The sequence below is a fragment of the Diceros bicornis genome, chromosome 23 (assembly GCF_020826845.1).
Source record: "Diceros bicornis minor isolate mBicDic1 chromosome 23, mDicBic1.mat.cur, whole genome shotgun sequence".
In the NCBI taxonomy this organism is placed as follows: Eukaryota; Metazoa; Chordata; class Mammalia; order Perissodactyla; family Rhinocerotidae; genus Diceros; species Diceros bicornis.
This window is the reverse complement of record NC_080762.1, coordinates 25,920,162-25,943,992: the sequence shown is the minus strand read 5'-3', so window position 1 is coordinate 25,943,992 and position 23,831 is coordinate 25,920,162. Positions and strand designations below refer to the sequence as shown.

Here is a 23,831-nt window from a genome sequence, read left to right as displayed (position 1 = left end):
TTTTTCTCCATTCTAATCTCACAGGAATCTTTATCAAAGGCAATGTGATCCTGCTACTCCTCTGCTGGATGGCTCTTATTGCCTACGGGATAAAATCCAAACACCTGTGCCTGGCATACAAGGCTCCTCAGATCTGGTTTCTGCCTCCTCTTCTGCTACACTCAGGCACATTTGCAGTCTTCCAGCTTTATACATTACTTATAGTAGCTCGCCCGAAACACCAGATCCTCTCTTGCTTTCATAACTTTGCATAAATAAACAATATAGCGCAGTGGTTAAAGTGTGAGGTTTAGGGCCAGAGTGCCTGAGTCCAAATCCTGACTTTGCCACTTAACTGGTTGTACGACTGTGGGTAAAACAGGATTTTTTTGTGCCACAGTTTCCTCATCTTTAAAATGGGAATAATTGTGCCTCATAGAGTTGTTATGTGGATTTTAGTAAGTTAATGCACATAATAAATATTCAATAAATGTTAGGTATTATTATTTTTATTACCATTCTATTTCTTTTGCCTGTACACTTGATCTTCTCCTCTACCCATTCTCTCACTTTCTTTTGCCTGTCAAATCCTGCTCATTCATCCTTTATATCCCAGTTTAAGAACTAGCTCCTCCAGGAAGCCATCTCTGAAATCCCCAGACTCAGTTAGATGCTCCTCCTCTGGGTTCCCATAGCACCCTTTGTAGGATAATTAAGCTATGAATGCTTTAAGGACTGCCAGGGACTGCATTTTTAAATCTCTGAATGGCTAATGAATGAAACTTGATTGTTTTCTTGTTTCTTATTTGCTATAGATTGGGAAACCAGTTAGAAAGGGGAAGGATGTTCTGTTAGAGACAAGTAATCAGACAGCTCATAAGCAGACTGGAAGGGAAGAGAGAGCAAGAGATGAAAGACAGAAGACAAAATCTGTAACAGTTTGGAACTTTCCAGTGAAGGGACAAACAATCCAACAGTTATCAGGGTGGTTCTTTACGTATCATTGTGCATAATTAAAATGCTATGATGAGATCCTTAAGTCATCCCAAAAAGTTAAATTGTGTTGAGTATACTTTGACTAAAAGGAAGGAAAGTAGATTAAACATTTTAGAAATATTTCTTTTAAAACTAGTTGAAATAAATCTTGGCAATTAAGTAAGTAAGCTTTAGTTACTTATCATTGTCTAACAGTTCATGCCCCCTTGGGCTGCCTGACTAATCAGTACATTCTCGTAATTAATTCTGACTATTGAGTGTGCCCAACCTGTGAGGGGGAAAAAAAAAATGTTAAGGGCCAAGAAAGTGGATTTGTAGCAACTAATCTGAGTACTGTTAATTTTAAAGTTTGGACAAAGGCATTGAATCTCAGCCACCCCTTTCCATGCACACACACACTGAAAATTGCTAATCTTTGTACTCTTCTCAGGTGATCTAATTAATAACCAAATGTATATCTCTAGATCCAGCCTAGACTGCTTACCTAAACGCCAGACCCATATTTCAGTCCATTTACTGGATAGCTCTGTGTCTGTAAGCACCTGAAATCTGACATATCTAAAACAACTTGTTGTTTTCTGTTAGACTTGTATCTCCTTATATTATTCCTTATTTCCATTAATGCCACCACTATCTCTCCACTTGCCAAAGTGAAAATTTGGGGATTGTTTTTGATTTTCCTTTCCCCCATTTCATATATCAAGTTGGTTCCTAAGTCCTTACGATTCTATCTTTTAAGTATCTTTCTTGTTCATCTCATCTACTCCAGTCTTAATTCAGGCCTTTATTTTTCTTTGCCTTAATGACTTCAGTAACCTCTTAATTTATTATTTATTAAAGAAATTATAGTCCCCAGCCTATAATTTCTTCCCCCTCCAATCTGTCTGCCATCTGAATAAAGTTGTCAGAACGCAAACCTGATCCTGTTATTCCCTTTATATCCTTCATTAGCTCCCCATTGCCTAATCCTATAAAATACAAACTCCTTAGTGATATACAAAGTCCTTTGTGGTTTAGCCCTCGCATACCTTTTTAGCCATCTCTTACTGCCAACGTTTATTCACTGTGCTCCAGCCAAATTCGCTAGGGTCTATCATGTCTGTCAATGATTATACATTCTATCTTCACTAGTTATGGATTTCCAAATTTGTGTTCCTGTTAAGCCTCTTATTGTTTGCTCGTTTTCATCTATCTTGCATGTCTTTCCTCAGTGTCTGGTAAGCTTTGGTTAAGCAACTTATATTTAAGAATGGGGCATTAAAAAACTGATTAGAAAGTCTGAATCCATCCAGTCCGTTCATTTTATCATCTTTAGTATCTTTGTTAACTTGGGTTAGTCATAGTCCCTTGGTAAGGATCATCCCATCTCCAGTTGGACATATAGACCGCCAGTATTCTGGGAACTGAATCTTCCTGCTTTCAGTCTGTTGGCCCACCCTCACTTGTGCTGAGTGTCCCCCCAGTCCAGAGATACTCTAGAATTCTCTCTTTGTAGAACAAAACAAAATAAAACTTCTAATCTTCTTCCCAGATGGGGGTAGAGCAGTCGTCTGGCTGTGTAGAGAGGCAAAGGGCATTTGGGTATATAATTTAATTCTAAATTAAACTTTCATCTTGTTCTCTAGTTTTGGGCCCTATCTTAACTGCTGCTTACAGAGGTGCTGCTAATTCATGAGCCATTTGGAGGTTCTGCAGGGTAAACTTAAAAGTCACTTTTCTTACTTGGGCTAGGAGCCTGCCTTTTTGCATTAGCTAAATCTGTTACTGCTTGTACATCTGTTTTCCATTTTCTAAAGTTTTGTTGTTGTCACCTCTTGTGATCTCTTTGTCCTTGCAAGTTTATAGCATTTTTAAAAAGGTATTTTAATGTGCTTTTACTGGATTTCCAAGAGGAAGCAAAAGTCAGTGTGTATGTTAACTCTGCTGTATTTGCCTAAACTCCTCTTTCAAAACTGTAATTCCAAATTATTTCTGGCTTTACTTATCTCTCCATCTATCTGAGAGAGTTAGATAATCTCTCTTTTGTGCTCCCATGATACTCTGTGTATGCTTTTGTTATGGAACTGGTCCCATTGAATCATATCTTATCTTTAACTTGTGTCCCCTACCACGCACTGTTGTGTAACCAATCTCCAGAACTTTTTCATCTGACAAAACTGAAACTTTATAACTCCCTATGTATCCCTCCCCTCAGCCACCATTCTGCTTTCTGTTTCTATGAGTTTGACTACTCTAGATACCTTATATGAGTAGATAACAGTATTTGTCTTTTTGTGACTGGCTTATTTTACTTAGCATAATGTCCTCAACCTTCGTCCATTTTGTAGCGTGTGTCAGAATTTCCTTCCTTTTTTAAGACCAAATAATATTCCATTATTTGTATATACATTTTTGTTGTTGTTGTTGTTCATCCATTGATGGACATTTTGGTCACTTCCATCTTTTGGCTACTGTGAATAATGCTGTTTGGAACATGGGTATACAAATATCTTTTCAAGACCCTGCTTTCAATTCTTTGGGATATATATACCCAAAAGTACCATCGTCTTTTATGACATTGACATTTTTTAAGAAAGCAGTACCACCTTTATGAAAAATAGAATGTTTTTAATTTGGGGCTTTTGTGATGTTTCCTCATGTTGAGATTCAGTTTATACATTCCTGACCAGAATACTGCATAAGTGATGTGTCTTTCTCAGGGTTTCACATCTAGAGGCCTATGATGACCATCTTACCTCTCATGGGTGCTGTTAATTTTAACCATCCTATCAAAGTATTGTTGTTTCTCTACTGTATAGTTACTACTTTCTCCCTTGCTTCATATAAGCGATCTGTGGAGACACTTTAAAACCATGTAAATATCCCACTCCTTATCAAAATTTCCACCTCTGAATTTAGCATTGATGCTTCTTGCATAAATCAGTCTTTACTGTGATGGCTGCAAAATGATGATTTTTCAAACCCAGCAAGGGCTATTTTTACAGTTAATTACAAATTATATTAAATAGATCAATTTGAATGTCAAATGATCAATATATTAAATATAAGATTTGCTGCTACTTTTAATATATTATACATGATAGTCATTGAAGCATAATGATTAAACTGCTTCTGAATTTCTGGAATTTAATAGTTATGGTATTCCTATAAAGTCACTGCATATTTTAAAAGTTGAATATACAGTGTGTTTTAGGATGTGAATTTGGTTCTGATAGTTTTTCTTACTCTGGGTCTGCAGATTGTTTATCAGGTACTCTATTATCTGAATCCTGCTAGTGAACTCTGTATTTAGTTAATGACTAACCAGATAATATTCACTTTCTGCTACTGAAAAGGAACAAACTTTACAGTATGGAGTAGCTTTGAGAACTTTACCTGAATGGAAAGATATAAACTCTTTCTTCATTTTTGAAGCGTAATCTCATTCCGTGTGTATAACTAAAACTGGTTTGTCTAGAGCAGTTAGCATCGCCAAAGTATGTCTAAAGCTATTGCAGTTTCAAGCAATATAGAAGATTAGATGTTCAGAGAAACCTCTTCTGGAAAAGAATATAAAAATGCTGTGTAAAATGCCTAAAACATCTTTTTTAAAGCATGGCTGAGTTGGCAGCAAAGTAAGGGGAAAATATGAGGCTGCACATAGTGAGAAAGCTCAATTCCACAGGGATAAATGAGCCCTAGAACCCCTTTTATCCCTGAGGGAAGCTTCTAATCCTTCGTACCTTCTAATCCATCATGACCCAGAACCTAGGCTTTAAGGGAGTGTTCTTGCTTGCATGGGGCAGGAGACAAAGTCTGAGCTTGGGCATGGTGAGTGTTAAGTTTGGACACTGCAACATAAAGCAGGGATCCTTAAAGGATGAAACCTTCAGTGAATGACTGGAAAATAACCTGCTTTTCAGAATGACATTGCCTGTTTTGTCCTTGGCTTTGAATGGAGTGGACAAAAAGAATCTCTCCTGAGAAATCCTTATCACAGTCCTATACTCATATGAGTTTGGAGTTGGAATTCATACTGCCAAAAAAAATCTGAATATAAGTTTAGTTTAGTGGTGCCTTGGGTTTTGGGTGCCCTAAGGACCTAGCCGAAACAAATAGAAATCTTCTTTGGAGAAAAGTGCTTTAAATACTGGCTTGAAGAATTCTCACAAAGTTCCAAGGAATGTGAGCTTAAAATCAGAAATCACTAAACATGTGAATAAACCAGCCATTATAATAAGAGTCAGCAGAAGCCACAAAGACTGTGATTTCTAAAATTATAACATAGAATTTTTAAATGTGTGTTTAAAATGTTCAAAGAAATTTAAAAAGGGAGTATAATGATGGAATAAACTATTAAAATTGACCAGGGAGATTTGAAAAAAAATTTACAAAAATGAAAAATATAATAATTTAAAATTAAAATTAGTGGATGGGTCAAAAAGCTGTTTAAACACAGCTGAAAAAAGAATAAGTGAACTGAAAGATAGAGCTTAAGAAATTACCCATAGCGTAGCACAGCACATAAAACAAAGAGATAAAGAATATGAAAGACAGATTAAGAGAGATGGAGCTTAGATATCCAACATGTCCAGCTGAATTTCCATAAGGAGAGAATAGAGAAATAGAGAAGCAATATTCAAAAAGAAAACTGCTAAGAATTTTATAGCATTGATGGGTCTCTAGATTTAGGAGGCACAACAAATTCCAAGTAGAATTAATAAAAAAGAGACCCATACCTAAACACAATGTAATAAAACTGCAAGAATACAAAGACAGAGATGATCTTGCAGTCCCAGAGTAAAAGACAGAACTGCTAAGAATGTTATAGCATTGATGGGTCTCTAGATTTAGGAAGTACAACAAATCCCAAGTAGGATTAATAAAAAAGAGACCCATTCCTAAATACAGTGTAATAAAACTGCAAGAATACAAAGACAGATAGCTGATCTTGCAGTCAGAGAGTAAAAGACAGATGGCCTATAAAGAATGACAGTTAGACTGAAAGCTGACTTCTGGACAGCAACGTTGGAAGCTAGAAAACATAATACTTTCAAAGTGCTAAGAGAAAATAATTGTCAACCCAGAACTATATATCTAGCAAAATTATTTTTCAAGAAAAAGAGAGACATTTTAAGGCAAACAAAAACTAAGAAAATTTACTCCTAACAGACACTCACCCAAAGAGCCTCTAAAATACACTGTATTTACTTTAGAAAGAAGGAAAGTAATCTCAAAAAGAAAGTCTAAGAAGGAAAGAATGGTAATTATTGCAGGTTGAGTTTCCCTGGAAGCAGACTCGGAGACAGAGATTAGTATACACATTTATTAAAGAGTATTCTTGGGATCAACACCTAATGGAAAGGAGAGGAGCGAAGCAATATTAGGCAGAGAGAGAAGTTAAGCTGCAGTGAAGATCCAACAAAAGTTTCACTGATCCCACAGGGAGCTCTGGAGATGGCGTGATCCTTTAGAGTTGTCTTGAGTTGGGGCAAGAGGGTCAGGCCTTTTTACCCTCGTTGGATGTGGGCTGCCCCTGGAAGGAGCCTTGACCTTGGATGAGGCAGTTTTCTTTAGGCAAAGCAATCCCCAAAGAGGGCTGACAGCCAATGTCTGCCTTCTGGCAGCACTCCCAGCAGCTATGGGAAAAGTCCACATTCCTGAAAGGGAATCCAGGCGGTGCATCATAATGTCTACTACAATGAGCAAAAAAAACTTGTAGGTGAACATAAATAAACATTGACTTTATAAATCAAAACAATATTGTCTAATTTGTGTGGGTAAAATCAAAATAGAACTAAAAATCCCAGACAACCATAGCATTATGAGTCTGGAGGGGAGTGATTGGAATTAACACATTCTAAGACCTGTGTTATATGATAGAATACTACTATACAGCAATGAAAATGTGTACTATACAGCTTCCTACACCAACATAAAGCCAAGATACTTAGAATGATAAAAGTATGATTCTGTCTATATAAAGTTCAAAAATCACCAATGCTAAATGATATATTGTTAAGGATACATACAAATACAATAAAAGTTAATAGGCATTAGAATGAGTAGCACAAAATTCAAAGCAAGAATGGGGAAGGGCACACAGAGGGGTTCCGCAGTACACGGTAGCGCTCTATTTCTTAAGCTAGGTGTGGATACACAGATATTTGTTTTATTATAATTCCTTAAACTATACATTTATGTATTATATATATGGTAAATTGTTTAACTCTGTTAACGTATTAAGAGGGAAAACATTGGCTGGTCTTGGTGACTACATGCATGCTCAAGTTATCTCCTAAATTAGTATTCAGTTGTGCTGATTTGGATCCAGTCAAGTCCACTGAGGTTTAATCAGAAATGAACTATCACTGATTACATGATTGAGTCATTTCTGTTTGATTTATCCATTTTGCCCTCAATCAGGAGGCGGGATGAATTTCATTACTTTTTTATAGGCATTTCAGATGCAGTGAATGATGAAATTTGAAGTTTGAAAATGATCCTAAATTCTACAGCAAAATTTTACTAGATGAATTCAATATGTAATATCAGTTATCACAGTAAATATTCAATACAACATCTACATCAATAAGTATAGAAGCTCTACACTTATTTCCTCCAAAATCTATTTAATCCATAAAAATCAGAGAAGGCAGCTTTGAATTCGACATGAAGATAGTGAGCTCTGTGTCTCTGGAAATACTAAGCAGAGCTTAAATCACTTGTTAAAGATAGTGTGAGAATAAGTTTGTATTAAAAGAAAGAGTTGGAATAGATGGCCTCTAAGACCCTCTCAGACTTTAATAAGATACATGATTCTATGTTTGATTCAGTGTTTCTTACCTCCCATTTCTCTCCAGGAGGCATTTTCCTGATGACTCTCCATTAGGGTAGTCTCTGTTTAGATAAATATAAATCAGAGTCCTTAAGAGAGAATATTTTTCTCTAGGTGCATGAATTTTGGAGTGCAGGAAGCTTGAGCTGTGTGACCTTAAGCAAATTACTTAGCATCTCTAGACTTTGGTTTCTACATCTATAAAATGAGAAGACTGGAGTTCATATAAATTTTAAGTGGATATATGAAATTTCCCTATCAATTTTAGAACTCTCAGATATATTTATGACTTCTACAAACTTATACCATGGACTTCCTAACCATTTTGAATACAGTTGCCACTGCTTGAATCTAAATAACTTGAAATATAGCCTTTGTCACCTCTAATACTTTTTGGAGGTAAATACGAGATATTGTTTTTTAAAAACCAGACTCTGTGTAGCTGTCTTCTAAAGTTACCTGAATTGATTGTACCTTAACCTTCAGGTTAGTTGTTTTGAATGTCCCTGTAATTCAAAATGTCTCATAATTCTATAATTTTACAATTCTATAATTATTTTATTTTATTTTATTTTTTTGGTGAGGAAGATGAGCCCTGAGCTAACGTCTGTTGCCAATCCTCCTCTTTTTGCTGAGGAAGATTGGCCCTGGGCTAACATCCGTGCCCATCTTCCTCTACTTTATATGGGACGCTACCACAGCATGGCTTGACAAGCGGTGCAGCGGTGTGCGCCCGGGATCTGGGCCTGCAACCCCCAGGCTGCTGCAGCAGAGCATGCGCACTTAACCACTACGCCACCAGGCCTACCTCAACAATTCTATAATTTTTTTCATGTCACTTTAATTCTTAAGTCTATAGCAGTATTCTTTCATTTTTAATATAAACTGTTAAAGGAACATTTCACAATATTTTAGATAAAAATTAATGGTAATATTGGGGTTAAAAACTAATACAATTGCATATAAATTAAATATGGGTCAAAAAGCATAATTTCAGTTTTATTCTCCCATTTGACTATGCTGGGAAATTTTAAATTATTTTAGATTATTGCATATAGGATAGCACATTAGTTATTTCACAGTCAATTAAGTAAGCTTCATATGTTACTAAAGGCCAATTATAAGAGGAAAATAAATCAAGGCAAAGTTACATAACTGTTTCACATCTTATCAAGTAGGAAACTCTCTAAATTGCAAATAACTTTATTATGTGCTCTAAATAGCATAAACCTTAGGCTTCCATTGTTACATCCTTGTCACTATTCCTATGTTTCTTTCACTGTGAAACAGGTATAAGTTGCAGTGTATTAGTTTGCTAGGGCTGCCAAAACAAATACCACTCAGTGGCTTAAACAACAGAAATTTATTTCTCGCAGTTCTGGGCACTAGAAGCACAAGATCAAGGTGTTGGCCGGTTTGGTTTTTTCTGAGGCCTCTCTCATTGCATTGCAGATGGTTGCCTTCTCCCTGCATCCTCAAATGGTCTTTCCTCTGTATGCACACATCCCTGGTGTATCTCTTTGTGAGTTCAAAGTTCCTCTTTTTATAAGGACACCAGTCAGATTGGGTTAGGGCCCATCCTAAGGGTCTCATTGTAACTAATCATCTCTTTCAAGGCCCTATCTCCAAATACAGTCACGTTCTATACTGGAGGTTAGGGCTTCAACATATGAATTTTGGGGAAACACAGTTTAGTCCATAACAGTGAGTGAAATTGTATATAGTTTGCTTTCCTGCCACAGAAGTTTTCAAGAATGAAAATTATTGATTCTGTGCAAGTGACTTGAACGTTGGGTACAATCGTTGTACTGTGACTTGTGGCGGGTTAGCTCACAGTATGACATGACACAATCCATGAGTGCTGTATGATTTTAAACCAGGGAAATTGAAGTTCTCTGCAAAAAGACATCCTGATTTGTATAAAACTTCTATGTCTTTTGCTAGTTTCTCATCCTCTACTTGCCCTTTTAGTATGGGGCCCTTGGAACTGTCTTCCCTTCTTATATCTTACCAGTAGTGGTCTCCTCCTCTTCAAAATCAGTTGACTCTTTTTTGACCTAAACTTCTCCCTCCTTGAAACAATCTATTTCTGACACCATAGTTTTCTGACTTTCTTCTATCCCACAGGCTTCTCTTTCTCTTGTTCTCCTTTCTTATCTATTCTGTTTATATTCTTCCTTTGTATGACTTCTTCTATTCTCTATCACTTTATGTACCATCTGTATGCTAACAGTGTCATCACTTATATTTTCTGGACGAGACCTCTCCTCCAAGCTTCAGACTCTTATATCAGATTACCTATTTCACGTCTTAAGTTGATGTCTCAAGCTTAGAATAGTGTTTGACACATATTAGTACTATATGAGTATTAGTCATTATCTTTGTTATTTTAATAAATAGCACCATCATCTACCCAATTATTTAAGCTAGGAGTCATTCTTGATTTCTCCCTTTTCTTCTCCTCTTAGTTCAGTTCATCACTTACATTTTCAAAATACGTCTTGCTTCTATACATTCTCATCATCTCCGTTGTCACCACTCTAATTCGCAGCATCATCTCACATCTGGCTCACTGCAAATGTCTCCAAACTATAGGCTGTTTAACATAGTGATTAAGAACCCAGGCTTTGGAACTGAACTTCCTAGGTTTAAATCCTGGCTCCACCACTTACAAGCTGTATGACCGTGGGTGGCCTCTCTGCCTCTTTCTTCACTTACAAAATGGGAATAATAATAATAATAATAATACCTACCTCATAGGATTGTTATGACGATTAGATGAGATAATGCATGTACAGGGCTTATAATCGCAGGTAAAAATTCAGTAAGAGTTAGTCATTCTCAGATTTGCTTAGCAGCAAGAGTGATCTATGTTTAAATTGCTAATTTCTAATATTTTTTTGAATAAAGTCTTTCAGTCTTAAAAAAGATTTACTAAATTATATAACAAACACATGTATGCCCCTTCTTAATCACTTGTCTCTTTGAACCTCACCCTCTTAACCACCATCCTGAATTTGGTATTTATTATCTTATGGTTGTCTTTATACTTTTGATACATATGAATATATCTTTAAACAATATATAATATTGTTTTTACATGCATAATATCATATGAAAATATTCTTCTGCATCTCCTTTTTTTCCCTTCAACATGTTTTTAAGATTTGTCCATGAGGATACATGTTGCTATGTAGTTCATTCTTTTTCACTGATGCACAGTAGTCCAATGGATATCCTTTGTCCCTTTTTTATTAGGTATATTATCTTTTAAAACTTAATTTAGAGGACTTTATATCTTTTTTTATTAATCATTTATTAGTTATATGCATGTAGATATCCTCTCTCAGGCTGTGGCTTTTCTTTTCACCTTTTTTTTGTTGTTGTTGTTGTTGTTGTTGAGGAAGATTCACCCTGAGCTAACATCTGTGCCAGTCTTCCTCTATTTTGTATGTGGGTTGCTGCCACAGCATGGCCACCGACGAGTAGTGTAGGTTTGCACTCGGGAACCGAACCTGGGTCACTGAAGTGGAGCATGCCGAATTTAATGACTAGGCCATGGGGCCACCCCCTCTTTTCACCTTTTTAATGGTATCTTGTGATGTACATTTTTTTATGTTAAATTAATCAGTCTTCTAATTTATAGTTAGGGCTTTTTGTGTCATGTTTTAAAAAGCCTTCTTAATGCGAATCTGCTAAAGATATTCTCCTGTATTTTCTCCCAGACACATTTTACTTTTTACATTTTGGTTTTTAATGCACATGGATTTAATTTTTGGTATGGTATGAAATAGGGATCCAATTGTTTTTAAATTTTGAGAGTCAGTTGTTCCTTCACCAATTATTAATAGACCATCTGTTCACCACTGATTTGAAATGCCATTTTTGTCACGTATCAAGTTATTATACAGGTTTTGTGTTTCTGAGCTATTGTGTTCTATTGGTGTATTTGTCTATCCCTCTTGATTGTATCATTGCCTTACTTATTTTTGTTTCATGATAAGTCTTGATAACTGGTAGGACAAGTATCTTTATTTTATTGTTCTTCATAATTGTTTTGACTATTCTAGGCCTTTGTGAATTTTGGCCTGATCATTCTCTTGCTTTTGTTATGGTTTTACTATATATGTATGTATTCTTAAAGAATATAAATACAAAATGTTTATAAAATGTAAAACATAAAAATTTATGATACTGTGTGTATTATTCAGCAACTTGCTTTTTTTTTAATTTTTTTTTTGTGTGTGTGAGGAAGATCAGCCCTGAGCTAACATCCATGCTAATCCTCCTCTTTTTGCTGAGGAAGACCAGCTCTGAGTTAACATCCATTGCCAATCCTCCTCCTTTTTTTCCCCAAAGCCCCGGTAGATAGTTGTATGTCATAGTTGCACATCCTTCTGGTTGCTGTATGTGGGATGCGGCCTCAGCATGGCCGGAGAAGTGGTGCGTCGGTGTGCGCCCGGGATCCGAACCCGGACCGCCAGTAGCGGAGCGCACGCACTTAACCGCTAAGCCACGGGGCCGGCCCACAACTTGCTTTTTTTACTCAACAACTTTCTAAGATTCATCCTTACTGAAATCTATAGCCATAGATTGTTCATTTTCTTTGCCATATAGTAGATCATTGTGTTAATATACCACAGTTTATCTGTTTATCCGTTTGGGTTATTTCTAATTTTTTGCTATTACAAACAGTGCTGTTACAAATTTTCTTATTAAGGTGTTTCCTGTGACCATGTGTAAAGTTTCTCAAAGATATATTCACTAGACTGTAATAGCTATCTATCTATCTGTGTGTATATATGTGTGTGTATATATATGCATAGATTCAATTTTATTACATAATACTAAATTGTTTTGAAATTAGATTGTACCAGTTTATATGCCAACATTTATTAGAGTTCCCATAGTTCTACATCATCTCCAAATTTGGTATTGTCAGACTTTTAAATTTTACATAACTGTTGGGTATGAAACGCTAATATGGTTTTAATTTACATTTCCCTGATTACTACTGAGGTTGAACATCCTTGCATATATTTATGAGCCATTCATATTTTCTTTTTTGGAAGTGCCCCTTGTGTTTATTTTTTCTATTGTGTTTTATATTTCCTTTTTGATTTGTAGGAATTCTTTGGATGTTTTGGGTACTAATTCTTTATAAATTAGTTAAACTAACATCTACCCAGTTGCCAAGTTAGATAACCTAAGAATTATCTTTGAATCCTTCTTCTCTCTCAACCCTTAAATCTAATCATTGCTAACACTCATTAAACATTTACTATGTATCAGGCATCTTTCTGAGTACTTTATCTCATTTAATCTTTAGAGCAGCCTTCTATGTTAAGATACCATTTTAATCTTCATGTGCAGATTAGGAAATTGTGGCTTAGAGAGGTTAAATATTTGGCCCAAGGTCGCAGAGCAGAGCTTCAGTTTGAATCAAAGAAGTTTGCTTCTAAAGCCTTTTTTATTTTAAACATTGTAATATCTTTGATTATTTTCTTAGGTTGAATTCTAGAAGTATAGGAAAAACTCTTTGTTTTTAATAAAGTTAATTTTTTAAAACTTTTCTCTTTTGTTTGTAAAAATAATATATTTGTGTGTATATTTCTGTTTTTGCTTATGTTGATTTTATTGATAAAATCATAATTTTTTATAGCTTTATATTCTACTTTTTATCAGTCATATCATGACTTCGAAAATGTAACTTTTAATGACTGTATAATATTACAATATATGATTGTTATTTAGTGAGTTATTTACTACTTTTGGATATTTATTTATTCAGCAAGTATTTTTTGAATACCTTCTCTGTTCCAGGCACGATTCTGGGCCTTATATATAGAGTGGGAAACAAATCAGTCAAAGCCTCTGTCCTCGTGGATCTTACTTTCTAGTTGGCAGTGGGGAGACAAACAATTTTATATACAATGGAGAAAAAGCAGAGGAAGGCAGATAGAAAGTGCTGGGGAGGAGAAATAGGATTAGTGTTTTATAAAGAATGGTCAGCAGAAGCCTCTTTGAGCAGGTGACATTTGAGCAGAGACCTGATGTGAGGGAATAAGCCGTGCAGATATCTGAAGGAGAAGTATTCCAGGCAGTGGGAACCAGAAGTAAAAAATCCTGAGGCAGGAGCATGTTTCATGTATTATAGAACAGGAGAGAGGACAATGTGGAGCTAGAGAGGGCTGAGCGAGAGGAAGACTGAAGGAGTCAGAGAGGTGGAAAGTGGGGGACCCAGTTCATATATGGCTTTGTAAACCACTGTAGGAACTTGGGCGTTTTCTCTGAGTGAGATAGGAAGCCATTGGGAGGGTTTTGAGCAGATGAATGACATGATGTGACATTATGTTAAAATTAGGCTCATCTGGTTGCTATGTGAAGAATATGTTACAGGGGAACAAGAAGGGAGCTTTTATAATAATCCAGGGTAGAAGTGGTGACATAGGCCAATGGTCAGATAGTGGATATATTTTGAAGGTAGAAGTAGCATATAATCCTGATGGATTCCTGATGGATGTGAGAGAAAAAGAGGTAACAAAGACAAAATTTTTGATATTATAAGTTAACGCTGAAGTGATGATCTTTCTCATAATCTTTGTGCACATCTTTGATTCTTTTTTTAGTATAGATTCCTATAATTATTACTGATCCAACAACATGAACTTTTTAAGGCTCTCAATATATACTGTTCAATTGCTTTCAAAACAAGTGATATCAGTTTATATTCCTACCAGCAGTGTATGCATATTTTCTTGCCCTTAAAAGAACTTTGCATGTTTGAAATGTAAAGAATGACATTTCCTCGTTTTCTTTTAAAATAAATATGTTTTCCTTTAAAGTAAGTATTGCTGCCATTTATCAAGTACATATTTTGCTTACAGAAAGTGCATACTTTGCAGACATAAATTGTAAGTGCTTTATATGTTATCTCATTTTGTTTAATTATAGCACCCTTCCAGATATTACTATCCTAATTATGTAGAGAAGAAAATTGAGACCCAGAAGAGTAAAAGTTTTTTTGAAAGTCAGAAAGATAGTATGTGGGAGATCCAGGCTTTGAACTGAGGTCAAACTCCAAAAGTTACCTTTATATCTGGATATAACTGCTTTTCTTTGAATATTGCTAAGATTTATTGTTTATTGGCCACATTCTTTTATGAATTGATGGTTTGTAATCATTGGCCTTTTTTTTATTATGGTGTATTTTTCTTCTAATTTATAAAAGCTCTTTCTATATTAACGATATTAACCATTGCAAATATTTTCTTCTGCTTTTCTTTTGCCTTTCAATTTTGTTCATAATTGTATATGTTGTAGTATGAATTTTAATGTAGCCTTTATATATATCTTTTCCTTTATTTTTCTCCTGCTTTTAAACATAAAGCGTCTTACCCCTTCTAAGATTATTTTAACTGTTCACTGATTTTTTAAAATAATTTTTAAAGTTTTTTAAAAAATTTGACTGTATTGTATCTGAAATTTGTATTGATGTAGGAGTGAGATAAAGGTTAAACTGGATTTTTCCCGCTAGTTTTCTAACATCATTTATTGAATGAACAACAAAGAATCATTTGTTGAATCACATGGAAGTATTTATGTTCTTGTACTTACTAGTTACCATTGACCAGTTGGTTTTTATATCACTATCTTAACATTTTAGTTATTATATATTATAAATAATAGGTTGTAATATCTATTAGAGCATCTATAAGGCAAGTTCCTTAACCAAAAATTATCTTACTCAGTTGTAACAGTACTTTTTAAAGTACTATCCATTAAAAATAAAATAGGGTTAGTCCAGCCTTTACTGTGTTTGCTCATAAACAAACCAGAGAAAACCAGAACAAGAAACAGAGCTGTTGATCTTTCTCCAGTTTCTCTAAGGAAAAATCCAAACTTGAAAGAATTAGCAGTATAGGAAACAGAATCCCCCATTCCAAGAACCCATTGTAGTACCTCTGACTGCCTCCTAACACTGTCTCGATAATAGTCCTGTGGGATTATGCAAAGATAATGGCACAGTCAGCCACCAGCAGGAATAGACATTGCTTATTAAAAAGGACCATTTTGAGACAATTGCTTTCCTCAAGAGCAAGTGAAAATGCTTTGCAGTAAAGTATTTGTGTCTGTCACATTCTTTTGGGGGGATAGTTGCTTTATGCAGTGGCTCCTTAAGGCAATTAAGGTTTCTTAATTTTATACACCATAGAGACAATGATAATTTTCCTGGTTGTTTACAAGCTGTCAGGAATGCTTCCGGGCATAACTTGAGTTTCCCTGAGCTTTACCAGGCTGTTGATACAAATAAGGCCAATGTTTTACAGCCTTTTGCCCCCACTTGCAGATACCTCTAAAATGCCGCGCAAGAACTTCTGAGGTGATTTCAGTTACTACAGGTAGGCCCTATACCAGATGTGCCAGAATCCTTGAAGGTTGAAGCTTAGGTACCTCTCTGTATTTTCAGAAATTTTTCTCCAGATGTTTCTCTCATACATGCCCATGAATATGTCCTTTCCAGCTGCTCTCTCTCTCGTTGAACAATGTTACCAATGCACCAGAACCCTCAAAGTGCCAAAACTGTGTTAGTGTTCTCTTGCACCTTCCCCCTTCATTAGAACATAACATCTTATAGAAAGTAGAGCAGCTAATGCCTCAAATTTTTATGGAGATATCAGTGAAATATTTCTCAGTTTTTACGTATAGCCCTCTCTCTTCCCAACACCACGTATGAGTCCATGGGGCTGGGTCAGAGAAGAATTAGAATGACCGCCACTATACTCTACTCAGAATCACTCCTCCGCTCCTCCACCAAGTAAAGCTTTGATTTTGGATCAAGCTTTTTGTACTTCTTTCATCTTCCGTCAGAGTGAATTTATCTCCTAGGATGCCTCAATTCTCTATGTAAATAAGCTTCTAGTGGGCTTATGCACTTGTTTGTAACACAGGACTAGATTGTAAGGGTTAAGCTGGGACCCCTGTTACAATGAGAACCCCTGAGCTCCATGTCACATCGTAGCTTGTCTTCTCTCAGTTCTTTACTATTTCTTTTTCTTCACCTTATTTTCATCCTACCGGTGGGTTGTTACTCTGCTTATGCCCACTTTAAGATGTGTTTACACATTTAATTTAAATAAACTTTAGTCTAATTTTTAACTTATTGGCATCTTCTAAGTAGTCATTTCATATACATTAAAACCCCCAAATTTGAACCTGTTTTTAATTGGTGTAAAATTCAATTTGTAAAATAATATTATATTCGGAACAGAGGAAGCAGACAGAGTCTTCCCAAGGACTTCAATGTATAGTGACTAATGGCAAAATTTCATTCTTTTCATTATTGGAGAAACTCTAGGAGCTGAAAACTGAATCATGTATATTGAGTAACTCCAGTGTTCTTGGGGTAGCTTCAACCACATGCCTCCCTCTGAAGATGTACAAACATGTTCAGAACTTCTGTACTTTGGGGCTCTGCCTCTGCTTCATTGTGAGCTACTTGTCACTGACTTTACTCTCTTGTTTTTTGAGGGAACAGCAACTTAGATAGATGTAGTCTCCCATGGGAAGCAGACAGTGTCTGAGCAGGAAAAGGTCAGAGGGATGGAGACATGGTTAGTACATGGTAGCTGGTACTAATAACAATAGCAAAATGTGATTACCTCTTAAGAGCAAAGAGCATCAAATATTGTAGCAAAGCTTCCTAGGCTATATAACTTCTTAATTTAGACCAATCAGAATGTCCTGGAAGACAGCCAATCATGACAATAGCTAAAGCAGAAAATCCTATTGAGTGAAGTGTGTTCTCTGCCCTCCCAGGAAATACAGTAATGGAAGTGTCTTCCTTTTCCTTGTGAATTGGGAAGGCAGTGAAATCACTGAAAATTTGCAATTCTCAAAAATTAAAATAGGCTAATTATATAATGGAATTCTAAATTTACATTTAATTTTTTTTTTAATTTTTTTTTTGTGAGGAAGACCAGCCCTGAGCTAACATCCACTGCCAATCCTCCTCTTTTTGCTGAGGAAGATGAGCCCTGGGCTAACATCCATGCCCGTCTTCCTCCACTTTATATGGGACGCTGCCACAGCACGGCTTGACAAGCAGTGTGTTGGTGTGCGCCCGGGATCCAAACCTGCGAACCCTGGACCACCGCAGCGGAGCGTGAGCACTTAACCACTATGCCACCAGGCCAGCCCCTAAATTCACATTTTAAAACAAGATTTCTTTCTTAAAATTGTTCTGGTGAATTGTTTTTGGGTGAACAGTTATTACCCTGTTTCTTCCAATGTGGTTATGAATTAATTTAATTAACATTAAGTAGAATCTATTAAGTAGAATACTGGATTTCTAAAATATTTAAATTACAGAAAGGAAAATAAAATGATTTAGGAAAGTTAGACAAAAAATTACCTGCTAAAATGGTTAAAAATCTCTCCTACAAACAAATAAAAAACCAAAGCAAAAAAAGCCCAGAATGACAAAATAAAGCTATTTTAGATTCTTTAGCTTTGGAACCCCTCTAAACTAGATGATTAGAATGCTAATGCATTAAGTGGAATTGTGTCTTACTCAAGGGTTGGATTCAGAAATTGATATATCCAAAATTACCCTTGACAATCCAGCACCTTAGAGTTCAACAGTGAATCTTAGAGAATCAGATTTTATGATTGGCTTGTGTTTCAAAGCTATGTTGTCTTTTAGAATATGTACTTTCTCTTTGAACCCTAGAGTCACACTGTAGAGAGTGCTCAGACGTTGAGAGGTACATGAACTTTTGATCAACTGAGAAACCAGCAAAATTATGCCACTCATGTGATGGTCACTCCAGGGCATATGCTTGTTGTAAATCAGGCAGAATTATCCATACTATTTGTACAGTAAATAGTCATTTTTCTTTCTTTTATTGCTGAGCCTATTATAGTTGAATTTGTGATAATAGACTTCATAAAGATACAAATCCACAGTATGTGATTATGTATTTATGTTAAGCTTTCACCTGAATTTTTATCTAATGTTTTTGTCATTCAAATAGGAAAGAATGATGCTATGCTATATCATTCCTTTATTCTCTACAGATAATGGATCCTGAATTAATGCATAGTATAGTAGGAAGCTATCTTAAACCTCCAGAAAGAGTATTTGTTCCATCATTTACCCAGAATGATGAATCAACTCAGACTCACCACTCTGTGAACTTAGAAGTTACCTCTCCTAAAATGCTTCATAGTCCAAATAGCCAAGGTAATGCTAGTGTAAATTCTTACTTAAAATTAGGGGAATGGTACGAAGTTTGTTATATAAAACTTTTCATTTTTATGTAGAAAATAATATGATTGTGTATTTAACTAATCTTAATAAAACTACTCATTTTTACTCTGTTTAAAGTTTCTATAAACTTACGTAAGTTATTTAATATTTTTTATTTTGGCTTCTTCAGCTATAAGATGAAGATTAATATAACCAGCTAGACACATATTACAGGTTTATCATAAAAATATCATTATAAAATAGGAGAATGCTCTTTGAAGAATAAAAGATCAGATTTAGAATCCTTCTAAACTAGATGATTAGAATGCTAGTAAATTAAGTAGAGTTGTATCTTATTCGAGGATTAAATTCAGAAATTGCATATATCTAAAATTATCCTTGAAAATTCTTTAGGAAGCAGGTACATTGGAGTAACTACAAAATACAAGTATTATAACTTTTAAAATATAAATTTAGAAGGATCTTAAAATTGAATTAGGAGAACATTTATGACTCCAGGCATGCCTATGTCATAAAAATTACTTTCTAAGATGCTGATTATCACCTTATTTTTTAATACTCTATAGTAATGGTTGCCATTAATAAATAGACTAGCTTTGTGAGTAGAACAACCACAAGAAATAATAATCCAAATAGATGAGCCAGCTACAGGTACCATATAAAGAGCAATAAATATAATTTGTTTATCTCATTTGTAAAAAAAACGATAATCTCTAGCAAACATCTTTCTAATTGGATATAAACTATATGAAAGTTAACCTATAACATTTATTTATATTCCGTTCTTCTCTAGTTTTATAGTTTGAAGATGTAACTGAATAGAAAGTGTAAGATAATATTTGTAAGTTTTATAACTCTGAATTTATCTGAATCATGAAGATATTGATATAGCTGAATAAAAATCATAGTAATACATGTGTACTACTTATAATCTTTCAAACCTGACATCAGGTAAAAACTGGGTTATGATTTTTTTCCAGTGGAAAAAATTGTGTTCTACCTCATATATCCTAATTATTAACACTGTATCTTGGACAAATAAACAATAAATGTTTGTGGCTTGACTAAAACTGAACACATCAAGAACTGAGAAAAAACTTTAAACCAAATTTTCATGTTAATTAGTGGACACTATATTTTAATTTTCTTTATGCATACTCAGACTCTTATGCCTCCTAGACTATATGTTATCCTTTTTTAGTCTTTTAATTTGAAAATATTTATTTTGTTAAATTAAATTATGATCATTGGCTTTCTTAAATCTAGAAAAATCACTAAATACAATCATAAATATATTGTTTTTACAAGATATGTTAGAGAAAATTTGTTCCTCTTTAGACTTTTAGTCATATTTTTCATTTTTATGAGGAATATACATTACTTGTACGTTTTTCTGGCTCACTAGCAAAAATATACTGCTCATTTTTATATGCTACTAAGATGGTAAGTGTTCAAAAATTCTCACTTAAAATATTAAACAAATTTTTTTTCAACAGCTCTTATTTTAGCCTTAAAAACTCTTCAGGAAAAGATTCATCGTTTGGAGTTAGAAAGAACACAAGCTGAAGATAACCTTAACATTCTTTCCAGAGAAGCGGCACAGTATAAAAAGGCCTTGGAGAATGAAACAAATGAGAGAAATCTGGCACACCAGGAACTGATAAAGCAGAAAAAAGGTAAGAAAATTCAATAGTTCTCAGAAACAAGAGGTTACCAAAGTTTACAGTTTGAAAATAATAGGCCCAGTCTAAGCAGACTTACTCAAATATCTTTGTTCTTACATACATTCAAACCTTGAGGCCTTGTTCTTAGACATTTTGATAGTTGCAGGAAATGGATATAACTTTGAACTTACCTCTTATATCTAATTGTTATCCCAGTTCATGAATTCTTGAGATTAAAAGAAAAATGAAGCTTTAGACAAGTTGTGTTTAGAAATTAGAATATTTTCAGGATACCAACAAAATCCATTTTAACCCATAATATAATTGAAATACTTTATATTTCAGTTAACACTGGTTTTTAAAATTTGAAAATGTGAGGCAACGCTAGTAATTAAACAATATAAAAACAATAAAAATGAATAAAAATTTTATTTAACGTGACAGGTTAATTAGAGGAAATGGACAAGTAGGTGGAGGTTTCTGTGGAAATTATGAAAAGGACATCTGGACACAAATTTTAGAGATTTAAAACATAAGTTTGTTATATAATTTCACTTCAAAACATATGGCTTTGTTTTTCCTTGTAGCACTACACTCACCCTCATAAACAAGGTTCAAATTTGTGTTTCAACTTACAATAGAATGAAGAAACGGGGAGAAAAATTTTTCTGAAGTATTTAGACAAAAGTGGAAGCAAGAGCTGAAGAAAGTGAAAACTTAAAGGATTAGAAAGAGGTTGCTTACACCTTATGGAATTAACTGTGCTGCTAGTAGTCAAGAGCAGAGGAAAATGGGAATGGTGTAGAATGCATATACCTGAGTTTCTTGAAAAAGAAGAAATGTATTGATAAGGAGGAGACTTTAGGTTCTCTATTTTTCCAGATAGTGTCATTTCCCGGGAACAGCCAGGATTATTATCATCCCACAAGTCACTGATATCTTCCCCTTTCGGATGTACGCCCTCTGGGTCTTTAGAGGAGTTAATGTTAAACCAGTTATATACAATTAATGAGATAGTCGCAAAATGTATGTTCATATCTCAGGGAGAGTCAGTATGTAGACCTAAAGAAGCCTTGGACTTTTAGCTCTAGATTGAATTCATATAATGCATTTCTTGTGATAACTGAATCTCTGATCTATGTGATAATCAACTAATTAGCTCATTGTTACTTTTTCTTTTTTATAGATATAAGTATACAATTAAGCTCAGCCCAGTCTCGCTGTACTCTTCTAGAGAAGCAACTAGAATATACAAAGAGAATGGTTCTCAACGTAGAACGAGAGAAGAATATGATCCTAGAACAACAGGTGAACATATTTTCTATAAGAAATATAATTTGATATTTTTTTGAAGAATATTTAATGTCATGGGAAAATTGTCATATTATAAGCTTAAGTAAAGTAGGATATAAAGCTGTAATATAGAAGATTTCCTCTTACAGTGATACAGGCTAGGTCATTTGGACCAACCTTTCTGTAGAGGAAAACAAGAAAAACTGGATAGAATATTAAAAGGAATGGAAGGGAAGGAGGAAGGGAGGAAGGAAAAGAGAGAAAAAAAAAGGAAGAAAAGATACACAAAAGTATTAGAGAATTAACAAGGTGATGAAACATCACCAATTCAAAATCTGTGTGCAGACTTAAATCCAGAGAGGTTGGCCTGACATTTCAGGCCGCTTCCTTCTGAGGGCGTTTCTGATTCCAGAGGAGTCAGTTGAGAGACTAAATAACACTTTTGACAGCCATCCCCATGGGGCTAAGGACATTCAAGTTAGAATCCAGGGCCTACCAAGAGTAGGAACCCTAGTAAATCTCCTGTGCTCTGAATGCTTTGTAACGGCGAACAAGAAGGAAAACAACCCAGATTACAACTCTACTCTAGGTTATTAGAGTAATCCAGAAAATCTTAGTCCCTGAAATTGAATTAAAGTGATCCTGGATTGTCAGTGTTCCCAGGTACCTCATATTATTTCTACAAACATTTCTTTGACACTGTGAGAAACTTTTCAATTAAAGATAACCAGGCAGAAGGAGGTAAGGCGCTAACAACAAGAAATAGCATACATAACAGACTATAAACACTCTCACAGGTTAGCTCCAGCTAGGTCCTGGCTGTAACAGACACAGACTGTAAAATACTTTTGCTTGCTGTAATCAAGGATATAAAAGACAAGATTGAAATTTTTTAGCAGAGCATTGGAAACCATAAAATGGCAGAGCAGATTTGAGGAAGAACCAAATAAAAATTATAGAACTGAAAAGTACAATAACTGAAATTTAGAACTCAATGGATAGACCTAACTGCAGTTTAGAACAAATAATTAGTGAACTGGAAGGTGAAACCATCCAGATCAATGAAGAGACAAAATGATAGTAAATTCAGAAAAGAGAGTGAGGCATAAGTTAGAGTGAGAAGGTCAAACTTACATGTAATTGGAGTTCCAAAAGGAAAAGAGAGAGAGAATGGGGCAGAAGCAATATTTGAAGAGATAATAGCTGAGAATTTTCCAAAACTGATTAAAAAAAATCACACCACAGATTCAAGAAGCCCTATAAAACCAAAGCAAGATAAATAAAAAATCTATACCTAGACACCTCATAATAAAATACATAATAAGACAAGAATAAAATCTTAAAAGCTGCTGGAAAAAAAAAAAAAGATTACATTCAAAGGGGCAACGATTAAAGTGATGACTGACTTCTCAACTGAAAGTACTGAATCCAGAAGACAGTAGACTGGTATTGTTATGGTATTAAAAGAAAATAACTGCCGTCCAGAATCCTATGCCTGGGGGAAATATCCTTCAGAAATAAAGGTGAAATAAAGACATTTTAAGACTAACAAAGACTTCAGCAATTTGTTACTGGGAGATCTATTCTAAAGGAAACACTACAAGACATTATTGAGACAGAAGGAAAATTATGTTAGATGGAAAAGTCAGAGACGCAGGAAGGAATGAAGAGCAACAAAGATGGTAAATAAATGGGTAAATCTAAATGAACATTGTATAAAACACTAATAATGCTTTATGTGGTTTAAATATATATAAAGGATTAAAATTAATGAAAACAAAAGCTTATAAATTAGAACGTGGTAAATGTA

General features: G+C 34.8%; 1 protein-coding gene across 5 annotated transcripts in view; it reads left to right on the top strand.

Moving 5' to 3' along the window:
• Positions 1-23,831, top strand: part of CEP57L1 (centrosomal protein 57 like 1) — a 462,537-nt gene that overhangs the window by 411,928 nt on the left and 26,778 nt on the right. For 3 of the 5 annotated variants that reach the window (XM_058566503.1, XM_058566505.1, XM_058566506.1), the window contains exons 2-4: positions 18,872-19,037; positions 20,561-20,740; positions 21,915-22,036. In XM_058566503.1, the coding sequence (XP_058422486.1) occupies positions 18,872-19,037; positions 20,561-20,740; positions 21,915-22,036 (468 nt within the window). Of the gene's footprint in view, positions 1-17,336; positions 17,407-17,929; positions 17,958-18,871; positions 19,038-20,560; positions 20,741-21,914; positions 22,037-23,831 lie in introns of those variants that run through there. The other 2 variants (XM_058566504.1, XM_058566507.1) reach the window with 2 other exon arrangements.